Genomic DNA, 13,422 nt, shown 5'->3' with positions numbered 1-13,422 from the left:
TAAATTCATTATAAATTGCCCACTTTAAATAAATTCACTTTATTTAAAGTGTGCAATTCAGTGCTATTTAGTGTATTCACAGAATTATGTGACCATCATCACAATCCAATTTTTAGAACATTTTCAGCACGCCTAAAAGAAACCCAATACCCATTAGCAGCCATTTCCCATTCCCCGATACATAGGTTTGGAGTGTCTATCCCAACTCTTTTTTTCCTTTAAGCCCTGTTGCAGTTTTTTGTAGAATGCATATATTATGTTAAAAGAAATGTATGTCGTATAATCTGGGCTTTTGCCCTTATCAGTGAAAGTGTTCTTTCCAAGGTTACCTTCTAATTGCCAAGTCAACCAACACTTTTTGGTCCTTATTTTATTTGCCATTTCTGTGGCCATTTGCACTATTGGTCACTTTTTGTTATTGTTGACACACTTATCTCCCTGGTTAAGTTTCCACTCTTTGTCTCATAATCTCCTTCTCTCTAGTTGTTCAATCTTATCTACTCAGCCGGTCCATCTCATTTAAATATGGGTTTTCCCAAAGGTGCTATCTATAGCCTTCCTCTTCTAATGCTGAGTGACACAATTTTTCCGTATTTTTACATGATATCATTTTTAATATTTTTCTTTAGTTCCTGTTAGCAGTTTGCTGTCTCACTGGGAATGTAAGTATACCTGTTACTTTCTCTAACAACTTTAGCTTTTCCTTTTAAAAGTTATTTTTGTGTTTAATAACTATAAGATAGGCCTTATAATTATTTCGTTCGCGAAGGTGTAGAGTTGTTACCTAGACTGATTCCCAGGTCTACATAATCTGTTTGTATTTCCTCTTCAGTTCCTGTTCCTGGTTCATTTTTTCCATTGAAGACAAGCTAGTCTTGTGTAGATATCTGTGTATGACGTGATTTTGTAAATTAAATCTTTATCTGTCTTTTCAGCCATATTATTTTTATGGTCCAACTTTTGCCTCAACTTTTCTTTGAATAAAATATTTTAAAAATATATTTCGAATTAAACCTGCTTGCTTACTTGACAAAAGTAATTTTTTTCATAATCTAATTTTCAATAATACTTGTCAGGCCCTTGCAAGAGCATTGCCTGGAGTGCTATACAGCAACACAAGGAGCAAACCATTTGTCCCCCTTCTTAACAAGGCATAGAACAAACAAGAAATGAGAGAAAGGTGAATAAAGACATTTCATAGTGAATCCCTTTCAATAACTTGAAATCTGGGATTTAAAAGAAATCTTTAGTTCAGAAGTGAAAATGTATTACTTTTATAGTTAAGCAATAGCTTTTAGTTTTAACTGAATTTAATTCTGTACTTCATTGTGTTAGAAATTTTGGATTTTTAAAAATATTGTTGAGTGAAGGTCTGCAACCCTCTGCGTAAGGTCTGTGATCACCCATCCTACCAAGCGTTACTGTAGCTATTTACAGCCAAAGCAGGTGGCATCTGTAGTCGTGGTAGGCCTTGACTCTACATGTGTCCAACTTTCCTTCACTAATCTTCTTGTCCTCCTCCCATCCTTCAAACTAGGCGGTATTAGGCACTGTCCAATCAAGGTGTCCAATGGAAAGACACTGGCCCCTTGACATCATTTTTAATATTTGTTACATAGAGCCTTTATTTAAATATTTCCTTGATTGTAAGTTTAAAAATTAAGCGTCCATCTGCTCCTTTTGTTTGCTTAAATAAGTAGAAACAAAGAGGTTAACAGTTGTGATTTCTGGGTGTTTATGTAAGTTTCCCGAGTACTTGGAATATATTCTTCAGTTTATATAGCATATCAATAATTCTATTGAAATTCTAATTTCACAAACTAGGAGGCATATTTTTCTTTCCATGTCTATCATAAAATAAATTATATGGGTCTTTCCTGTGCCTTCCTGTAAGTTGTAAAGCTTCAGATGTCTCACTACCCACTAATTAATGAGCGTGTCTTGTGTCTGTGAAGAGTGTACAAGCATGGTGGCACAACCAAGGTCTAAGTCAGGATGCAACCACTTGTGGGAGAAGACTGCTGATTTCACTGCTGTGGTTAAACCATTTAACCTGTAAAGGGGTTATATAATCAGAATTGCAGAATAATTCTTGCAGTACAGAGATGACTATGAGGGTGTTTTCTGGTGACAAGTATATACCTGCATACAATTTTTTACTGACGTATTCTTTGAGATACATACCAAACCATTGTTCATGCTAATACCTTCTGTTCTTGATTATCTGCTCTATGGAGCAGTAAGAACTTAGTGTGAGTGGAGATTAGGATCAGAACTATGTACTGCCTGTAGGTACTTCCAGCCTCTGGTTCTGTTTGTGTAGAAGCTGTGGCCACTGTTTTGTTGTGGTACGAGCTATTAGTCTCCCTCCCTATTTTGTTTCTTTGTTTGTTTGTTTGTTTTCAAAATCATCTGGAAACCATCTGATATTCTTTTTCTAGATGTCCTGGAGCTTCTCATCGGAGAGTTGCCCTGGAGAAAAGGAAAACTAGTAGAACTCAGGCAGAGATTGAGAATGAAAATGGGCCCACTCTACTAGATCCTGCAGGTACCTCATCTCCAGAAACAGACTGTCTGGGGACAGGCGCAGGGCCTGTGGAGCGGCACTTGACGTCAGCGTCTCTTCCCGCGTGGAGTGAGGAGCCTGGCCTCGACAACCCTGCCTTTGAGGAGAGCGCCGGAGCTGACAGTACGTGTGCGGCAACTCCTTGTGTATTTCATCTCTGTTTCCTCTCTTCCCACTGCTTGCCCAACATGTACTTTTTTCTTCTTTAAAGAAAAATTTAAAAAATAAAAATAAAACAGAAAGAAAAGAAACTTTATTGAGATATAATTTATATACGTCATTCACCCTTTTCATTGTACGATTCTAACAGTTTGCATTTTAGAAACAAATCACAAATCTTACCCCGGAGGCGGATGGTTCTAACCCATCCCTTTTCTGTTGCAGTCTGTGAACTCCCTAGTCATTCACATGGTTATTACCGTCTGTGTGTCTGTGTTCAGAAACTTGTTTGCTGCTTGTCATAAGTCAACATCAAGAACAACACAGATGCTTTTCTGTGTCAGGTGCTGTGCTAAACATTTTATATGTATTAGCTATTTAGATGCTTGTAACATTTTAAGTTTGGGTTTTGTTTTTTTTTTTTTAACAAGAAAACTGAGGCTTGAGAGATGAATTGGTCAAGTTTATACAACCAGTAAATGACTGGGTTTGTATTTGACTCCAAGACCGTGCTTCTCACCATTATACACCTCTGGTACCAGGCACTGCTCTATAACCCACTAGGAAATTAACAGAAGGCCTGTAGTCATGGATCTTGGGCATATCATGGTAGTGGGCCCTTGATATTTCCTTTTAAAAACGATTTTCTTTTTCCAAGCTCTACTAAAAATTTGAATTTTCCCTGCTGCAACTATGCGCCTTCTTCATTTCCTACGTATCCGTTCAAGACCCACGACTTCTTAGGAGCTTGATGTGGCTACTCTCTCAACACCTGTGCTGTTTCTACGCCACAGAGCTAGTGTTTCCTTTGTACTGCCTTGCATTATGTACAGTTGTTTCGTGGTCCAAACTTTCTCTCATCAATGAGGACTGGATGACTTTCTTTTCGTATTTCTTAATCAAATCACTGTGTTGTCCCTAGTGGTCTGATACATAGTAGCTATTTATTATTTACTGATCACTTTTAGTAGAGAAAATTTTTAGATAATCTTAACAACAGATATTTTGTCATTTTGTTTCTTATCCCGTGATACTGCTTAGCTGTTAATCATGTATTAATGTGACATATTTACCTGAAGATAATCAGAATATAAATTGTTGGTTTGTTTTTTTTAACATCTGTTTTTGTCTGTCTCATTTTTAACTTGACAGCCACACAACAGCCACTTAGTTTACCAGAAGGAGAAATCACTACGATTGAAATTCATCGGTCCAATCCTTACATTCAGTTAGGAATCAGCATTGTGGGTGGCAACGAAACACCACTGATTAACATTGTCATCCAGGAGGTCTATCGGGATGGGGTCATTGCCAGAGACGGGAGACTTCTTGCTGGAGACCAGATTCTTCAGGTATCAATTTTAATTATTCTGTTAACTTGTGCCTTTTTGTTCCATTCTTAACACTTAAACCTTAGAAAATTGTGGTGTTTTGGAACCTAAATTATATATAGGTTAGTTTTACTGTTTCTATATGCAAAACATCAGAATTTATCTGTAATTTGTGTTGTTTTCCCATATACACAGAGCATTTTTTTCTTCCTATCTTAATTTTCAGTCCTACATGCGATGTGGCTTGGCACATGATCTCAGGCTCGCTGAACTAGCTGGACTGTTCCTTGGGCTGGCTAGCCTCTCCCTGCTTGGACTTCTTGAACGGCTGTTCAAGAGTCACCTTCATCCATGTTGAAATTATCATCTCATTGGTTTTATTTTACACCCAGTTTTTCCACTCATTACCTTCATTGTTGGATTTATCCTTTTCTCTACAGGTTACTAAAATCTAGAAAAGAAGGAACCGTGCAGCACTCATAATTTATACCACAGATTATAAGATAGAATTCAGAAATCTTACAGTCATCTCCTATCAACTCCCTAATGCACTCTCCTCAGCAAACACTATAACTCTGCATTTCGGTAATCTCCTTCGCTCCCCTTACTGGTTGCCCTTTCAGAAGATGATCTTTAAGAAGAAACAGGTATTCTCCAAAAATAACTAGCGTGGGACAAGATATTTTATTAGAGGGCAAGTTGAGATGAGGGGAGGAGGATGGTAAGAGTTCTACGACACCAGAGTTTATGTTAATACTGGCCTGGACTATTTTCATCATACAAAGGTGATAATAATTGAAACTTAAAAATGGATAACTTCTAGGAGAGAGAAGAAATATTCATGAATAAGAAAAAATGTCTCCTGTCAACCTAAGCACAGGGATTCCTCTCTCTCCTTGGGTTTGTGGTTCAGTCCTTCACCATGACCTGTTGATATCTACCCGCTACTTCCATTTTCCTGCCACTTCTTGAGTCTAGGACTTCTCTACTTCATATCTAATTTAGTAGAATACCCCATCATATACCTCTGCCTCCCAACTCTCCTCCCTTAAATTTGAAACAATCACTGCCAGGTGAATACATCAGTAACCCTGCTTGCCTTGCAAAGATTCAACTAGAAGGTCAAGTCCAGACTGATTAATAGTCAGGGTCCTCCGTGGTCTCTTCTACAACCAATCTTCTTAATCTCAATTCTTCATTTCAGGCACACCAGCTCATTCATTTCTCACAGCGTTCTAGGCACTGTACTAGTTGCTGGTGGTACATTTCAGAGCAAAATACTGACCTGTCCTCATGGAACATACAATCCAGTGGCAGAGCCAGACATAGCAATCTTCTTCCTTTCCTGCAAACACCTTATTCCCACATCGCAGCCTGTCCTCATCTCATGCGCCAGTTTGTTCACCTTCGTCCTTAAAGCTTTTTGTTCAGTCATTCTCCCCCATACTGATTCCTCCTACCTTAGTTATTATTGACATTCATCACTTTTCTCTTCATCACTTGGCACGTGCTCAGTTACAGTGAATTGTTTGAACATTTTATGTGTGTAGGCATGATCTAAGGTAATTGCAACCACCCTAATGGTACAGATTATGATACAGATTTCTCATAGCTTGTAATAAGTGCTCAGAAAATACTTGCTGAGTCAATAAAAGAGTGAATTTGAATAGAACATGCTGTTGGGAAAAGCCATCTCCTTTATTAGAATGAAAACTTGGTTAGGATTTTTAGTTCTTGAAAAGAAATCTCTAGACTTGGGTCTGGGGGAGGCTACAAAGGCAGCCAGGATTGACCCTACTAGGGATTCTTGGGTTTGGTTTCCACTCCCACTTGTATGCTGCTTTTCATGGTGTATTATTCCTGAAAATAATTAACATCAAGCCCAAAACCCTTCCTTCGTTACCCCTAGCGTGGCTGAGACAGACTGAACTTTCAAACAGTGTTTTTTTTTTTTTTTTTAACCAAATACTTAGACATAATAGAGGAATACAGGAATATAACTAATCCAGCTTATATAAAATCAGATTCCTGATCCAGTCATAGCTAGCTATTTAGTTATCCTAGCTGCATTTTGTGATATTAGTACTCTAGCTGCACAGGCTGGCACAACTTGTAGGACCCCTTGTATTATTATGTCCTAGCTCCTGACTTGATTTTGCAGAGAGGGACTCTTATAACTCATTTCCCAGATTCGTCCTCCCAGACATCTTGACACTTTGGCGGTCAGGACCAGGAAAGGCAAATAGATAGTCCTTTTCTGCAGCCCACTGAGTGCTCTTTGACTCTCCCTCTTCTGGCCTTTTTAGCTGAAATGTAAATGTACACTTATTTTTGTGTTTTGCTACTAGCCCAGTATTGTTACCATATTTATACATTTTTCATTCTCTTTTTTAATTTTCAAAGTAAAAACAAATGTTTTTATTTATATTTCTTTGAATATAACTGAGATTCGTTTAAGTTTTTTTACTAATACATTTCATCAGTGGGCTCGTTTCTATTTTAGAGAATGGTTCATTAACACAACTGAATCTTTAGATCTCAAAAGATTATAATTATCTGAAATTATGAACCATGTTTTTGGGAATTAATTCAGAGTTATAAAGTCTACATTGTAGAAATTCCACTGCATTATTACTGTTTACGGTAACCTGTATACTAGTAACTCCGCTAATGCCAATCTTACATCTAGTTTAATGATTCAAATTGATAAGAAAGGTCTGAGCACATAACCTGATTAATGCATTCACAAAGGGTCTCTCCTATTAATAGACCCTGACTTCTGATTGGCTTTTAACTGGTGTGTTGGAGCCAATACATAAAGCCACTCCCCTTTCCCACATGTGGACTAGTTATGGTTATTCAAAAGTAAACACTTGGAAGGAGGCCTCTTTGGTTACCTCCAACTTTGTATAAGCTGAATAAATATAACACAGTGAGCCAGTTTGAAAATTTTGAAGAGGCAGTAAGATGGTTCATTTGCAGACTAGAGAGCTAGCTTGCATTTTCATTTTTGCAGACCATATACATAAGCAGTGTGTGTGGCTTTGGTGGTTTTCCCATATTTATATATATTTATTTATATACACAAATGTTATTAAATAGCCTCTTTGAAAAGAAGAACCATATGCCCTCAGAGCCTTTTGCTACTCTTAAGCGTTTCATATGCAGCCTCTTTGAGCAGTTTTGAAGAAAATACTGCTATTATAAATTACCTCAATATCATTATTATTAATAAAAGTAATATAACTTAGAACATTATTAAGAATAAGTATTTTCAGTTTAATGAAGTCATCAGTAATGTAGGCATTTTCAGTTCTGAAGGAAAATAATTACAGCTGTTGATTGTATTGATTAAAAAAACACATTTAGCTCAAAAATGAAATAGTTTGCTATGCTGATGTTATTTTTACAAAATCTAGAAACAATATTTTATTTGCTTTATCTGAATTTCACCGGCAACCATGCATTCCTGGAGGAAAAATATTTTTCCAGTTGTAGAATATTCCCCAGCCTGCTTCACAAAGATGTGATGAGGCTGCATGTTTACACATGGCTGGATTTTAGCCAGACATTTTGTAAAGTCATTTGTGATATGTGTGATATGTCTGAATGTAAGATAGAAAAATGTGAACCTACAGGTAGGGTAGCTTTTTAGCTAAATAGCTGGAAATGGTGGTTTAACTAATATATCTATGTCTGCCTGGATTTTTAGAAGCTGCTTTCTAAATATAATAGAACTTCAGAAGTTACATTTGACCTTGTATTATTCAATACTTTTACCAAGGACTTGGATGACTACCAAATTCATAGATGTTGCAGACTTGGGAGAAAGCAAGTTTGTGTGTGACATCTATGCATTTGGTGATTTAATTCTGAAAGATGTTAATAGGTCAAAATCAACAAAATTCAAAATAGTAGTATTTACAGCTATCAATCCTAAGTAAATAGGAAGAGGGGAGGCTTGCCTAATGTGGATTTGTGTGAAAAAGATTTAAGAATTTTAGGTGATCATAAGCACCTAACTCAGAGCCTGTCATATAACAGATGGTCAGAGGATGTTGGTTTCATCTCAGACCTATTCAGCGAAGAACTCTAATTGTGATAAATGCTAAGAATCATGCTCATCTCTTGTAACTAAAGAAATAATTGAAGTTAGGTGTATTTTCTAAGTGCTGTTACATATCCAAGGATCAGTCACTATACTTTTTTCAAGGTTATAAAGGTGGATACATAAATGTTATATGAGTATTGAATAATGCATTAGATATACATTCTATTTTACTTTTAATGGTAAAAGCTGTAATGACTTTTGCACCAGCCTAATACTTGTGTGCTGAGGAATTAGAGTGAAATTACAATTAACCTGGTTTTCTTTCAAGTAAAAGTCACTTATCTAAAATAAGGTTGTATACCTGGAATGTGCTACTTTCCTTAAAATAACAATTTATTTTCTCTAGCTTAAGTGTATTTAATTTGGTAAAAGCAAATTTGTAATCTAGTAAAACTTAAATTTGTGTTCCACTAGAATTAGTATTTATTTCATTAGCACTTGCCGCATGTTGATCTGTTCATTCTCATACTGATCCCATGAAGTAAAACACATTTTACAGATGAGAAGACTCATCTAGACAAGTTCTATAATTTGCCTAAGGTTATCAGTTACTAAATGATAGTACCTAAGACTCTAATTCAAGACTGTCATTAAAGCCCGTGATCCTAGCTACTATTCTCTCCTTGATGCTAGTCATTGTAAGTTAATATTAGAAACTCTATTTTTAAATGTCTTTAATGTGGTTTTCTTTGTAAATAATGATTGTATAGCATTCTCACCATACTTAGCACTCTCACAATACTTCGTTTCCCTTGGAAATGTTACATAAACGTTCCTACAAATTGGAAAAATGAAAGGTTGTCACAGTTTGGTCACAATTCTTTTTTTCTAGGTCAACAACTACAATATCAGCAACGTGTCCCATAACTATGCCAGAGCTGTCCTCTCCCAGCCGTGCAACACACTGCATCTTACCGTGCTTCGAGAGAGGCGCTTTGGCAACCGAGCACACAACCATTCTGATAGTAACTCTCCGCGAGAAGAGATTTTCCAAGTGGTTCTTCACAAACGGGACTCTGGTGAACAGCTTGGCATTAAATTGGTGCGAAGGACAGATGAGCCAGGGGTTTTTATTCTTGACCTGCTGGAAGGGGGGTTGGCTGCGCAGGACGGCAGGCTCTGCAGCAATGACCGAGTGCTGGCCATCAATGGGCACGACCTGAAGCATGGAACTCCGGAGCTTGCTGCCCAGATTATTCAGGTAAACCCTCTGGGCCTTCATTCCAAAGGCTTGGCCGAAATGATCGTATAGCAGTATTTGTTTTCATTGGCCAATAACATCAGAATTCAGGGGACATTTTATATTTCATTAGAAAATCAGGTATGGCTACCTGAATTCTTTAAAATCCACACTTGTATAGCTTCATTGGATATAGTCTTTTCTAAAAACCGTGTCCCTGTGAACTTTGGGGATGATTATTTACAGAGCGTAGGCTCTACTGTTTCCTATTCATTTCTCATTTGGGTCCTGGGTTCTATTATTAAGCCAGATGCAGCAGATGGTAGTGTCCACCTTTTAGAAGTGAGGAAAGGGAGGCTTAAAAGAGCTGTGATTACCAAGGATCTGACTTACTTGGTCTCTTAACTCCCTGTCAGGATCTACATAAATAGGGGAAGAGTAACTCTTATCTCGGTAGTGCTTTGTTGTTGTTTTTAAGGAATTCACGGTGTTTAAAATACATGATAAAATTTGTCCTCATAGCATCTTTGTGACGTAAGTAAGGATAGTCATTATTAGAGGAGGAACATGTTTTGCACAAAAGCATGAAGACAGATAAGTTGGAAAGTCCTCCAGACAAGATCTACACGTTCTGCAACATGCCATAGCATTTAATGGTATGAGCAACTTCGACAGTGATAAGGATGCAACAAAGAGATGTCTTCCTTAAAGTCAGCAAAACAAAACACTGTAAAGGAAACCAAGAATTATGTCATTGAGCATCAGGAAGTAGGCTAGGCCGATAGTCATTGAAAAATGTGTTTACAACACGGAAATAACAATGAAAATTTAAGACTATAAGAAAACCCTGGTCTCAACCCTCTTTATTGTATTGAGAGGAGATTCTGATATTGGTGTAATTTCATAGACTTGAGGTTTAAAGAAACTGGATGCCTTAAAATTTCCTCAGATCAAAGGCAACATTAGGACCCATGTCTGGGTATCAGCCAGCAGCTGCACCACTAAAACCCAGCTCATCTTGAAAGAGCAGAGATTGGTGGGAGGGTGGGGAGAAAGGAGGAGGAGGAAGAAGAAAGCTAATAGAGTTGTAGCATTTGTTTGAGTGAAAGAGTCAAGTGAGAGGCCGGATCAATAAGACAGAAAATAATAGATAGACTATATGTATTTCAGGCAACGTTTAAATTATCTAATCTAGTTCATTCATTTGGATGATTCTAACTAAATTTCTAACCAAAATGTGAAAAAAATATAGATACACAGGTAGAAAATATATTTTAAATTGTCCATGATCATATTTTATATTTGGATGTTATAGTTTCATCGTATTTTGTGCTATAATTTTCTCGAAATAATGGAAAACTGAAGTTGCTCAATTTGTTTCTTTTTGAAAATAAGTAAAAGCCTTATTGTTTTTGGATTTTAAAAAATAACATATACTCCATGTCTTAAAAGGAGACCAATAATAAATGATTTTAGTAAGACATTAAACTTGTTTTTCACTTATTTTCTAATGTAAGAATTGAAAATAAAGTGATTTTTTAACATTATTGACTAGAATCACGGGAGAGGTCTCCACTTTGTACCACAATTTCTTTAAGGCAGGCTATCTCATTTTCCTGTAGGAATTACAGTAAAATGGCATTGTGGTCATGACGAAGAGTCAGCATCAAATAAATTAGACTTTTACTTTAAAAGGAAGCATTAAATAACTTGTAAAAATGTAACCAATGTAAACGTATGTTCAAAATATGATAGCTAACAAGCCTCTAAATTTAAAACGATAGTCATGAGCCTCTAAAATAATTTAACACTTGAGATGTGTGTATCACATTCACACACATATGCTATATATATGTACACACATACATACAAAGTCTTGTTATGCAGGATTTCTGTAGTCATTCTTTTCAAGAATGTTGATGCTGGTGTCCTATTTTTGACTCAGACCTATAGAGGCAGAAACAAAGCTGTGCAGAATTTCATTATTATTTCGGAAGTAGCCACCATGGAAATTTATTTCAGAAGTCACAATGGACTTTAATCAAGTTTCAAAGCAGTTCTTCCTTTTATTTTCTTTCCTTTGCTCTGTCTTGCAATATCAAGGCCAACCTTGAAGATGCAAAGAAGTATTACAAGAAAAGTTACCAGTCATGGGGAGATAAGAACCCAGGCAGTGTGACCACTTTGCCTTGGTCATTTTGGAGGTGGGGTTGTAGAGGGCATGCCCAAGAATTTTGTGTGTATGCGCTTCAACTGCAGCAGTTTTAAGATATTAGCTAATGAAACGAACTCATTCCTCTTGCCACCAGGTGCTTGCAGTCACTGCCCAGATGATCCCCTGGTACCGTGATTGAGAAGTGCATTGAAAGTTATGCTGTGTGTAATCTTTAAAATGACAAATATCATTAGTCACTTGTGGTAATGTATTTGTGTTTTCTCCAGGCCAGTGGGGAGAGAGTGAATTTAACAATTGCTAGACCAGGGAAGCCCCAGGCTGGTAACACCATTAGAGAAGCAGGAAATCATAGCAGCAGCAGCCAGCACCACACACCACCACCGTATTACAGCAGACCAAGCTCACATAAGGTGAGGATTTTTTTTTTATGCCACCATCGAAGGATCATCGTTACAAGCTGGCAAGATTTCAATGAAGGTTTTTTGTGTGTCAGTCATACCTCAATAAAGTAGTTTTTTAAAAAAAGATTCAAATGAGGGTTGTTATTCTGTTGAAAAATATAGGTGTTTGGAATGTGAAATGTATATGTTTTGCTACCTTGGAGAGTGACTGCGTTGTTCCTTAGAACTAGAGATAGTTGCTTGGAGGGGAAGTTTCCTTTGCCAGGTGATAAACGAGAAGCATGAAATCTTCTACTTGTTTAATCCTACTTGAAAGTGGAATTTATCTTGGGTTGCTTATTTAAATGTAAGAGTTAGTTATTGAAAAAACATAATGAAGACAAGATTGATAAATGTATACTTGGTAATTGAGCCTGTTGCCTACAGAACCAGAATTAGATATGTGAAGATTAAACATATGAGTCATGAATTTTGATAGGTACATATATAGCATATTTACATATTTGATAGGTACATATATAGCATATTTCTTTTTATGTTAAAGCTTAGAGGAATATTACCCTAAATCATTTAAAATTCTCATATTTTAAGCTTTGTTACTGTTTCTTCAGAATCAGTATTTCACTGGTTTTATAATGTATTCTACCTCAGCTGAGAATTTTGATGTTACCTCACTTTCAGTCCAAATGCTACCTCACTTTCAGTCCAGAAATCTAAAAGGATGGTACTTTAGCATTCTTGATATAATTTACTTCATTTGATCCTTCATTTGAACTCTTAACTTCCAGTGGGTCAGGAGTTTTAAAACAATGATGCGAATGATGCTTACCCAATTATGTGAAAATAAAAGCTAAATGTGAGCTACCAGAGTAATTCTCCTTAAGTAAAATTAAATTGCTTTACTAAGCAAAAACTTTTTTATTGTCACCTGAAAGTACATTTGAGTGAATAATTAGCTTTGGAGTCTATCTCTGGTACCCTAAGAAAGAATAGCTTAAAGACACAGTATTTTTGGCCCATCAGGTTTATATGGTTTTCTTTTTTTTTCCTCAGCCTCCGAGTAGCTGGGACTACAGGCGCCCGCCACCTCACCTGGCTAGTTTTTTGTATTTTTTAGTAGAGACGGGGTTTCACCATGTTAGCCGGGATGGTCTCGATCTCCTGACCTTGTGATCCGCCCGTCTCGGCCTCCCAAAGTGCTGGGATTACAGGCTTGAGCCACCGCGCCCGGCCAGGTTTATATGGTTTTCTGAGCTTAAGTTCTGCACAGACTTGTCACTGGTCTTTGGTTTAGTTAATACTTAAAAGAAATTATAATCACAGACTTCATTCTCATTTCTGAGCAAAACTCAAAATGTATGAAGGAAGCCTATAATTTGCCTTTAAATAATGACTGTGGAAAAGGAGTAATTGTTTTAATTAGGAATTTTTGAATAGGCATTGTTTCATATACCTAGTCCTTGTTTTTTTTTTTTTTTTTTTTTTTTTTTTTTGGGGG

At 36.7% G+C, this 13,422-nt stretch overlaps 1 protein-coding gene across 1 annotated transcript in view; it reads left to right on the top strand.

The window, feature by feature from the left end:
• The window catches only part of LNX2 (ligand of numb-protein X 2), a 76,502-nt gene that overhangs the window by 49,366 nt on the left and 13,714 nt on the right, over positions 1-13,422 (top strand). Inside the window, exons 3-6 of the mRNA XM_025364181.1 lie at positions 2,442-2,689; positions 3,878-4,077; positions 9,000-9,368; positions 11,790-11,933. Coding sequence (XP_025219966.1) covers positions 2,442-2,689; positions 3,878-4,077; positions 9,000-9,368; positions 11,790-11,933 — 961 coding nt within the window. The remainder of the gene's footprint in view (positions 1-2,441; positions 2,690-3,877; positions 4,078-8,999; positions 9,369-11,789; positions 11,934-13,422) is intronic.

Source organism: Theropithecus gelada, chromosome 17 (genome assembly GCF_003255815.1).
Source record: "Theropithecus gelada isolate Dixy chromosome 17, Tgel_1.0, whole genome shotgun sequence".
NCBI lineage: Eukaryota > Metazoa > Chordata > Mammalia > Primates > Cercopithecidae > Theropithecus > Theropithecus gelada.
This window is presented reverse-complemented; position numbering and strand designations above follow the sequence as displayed.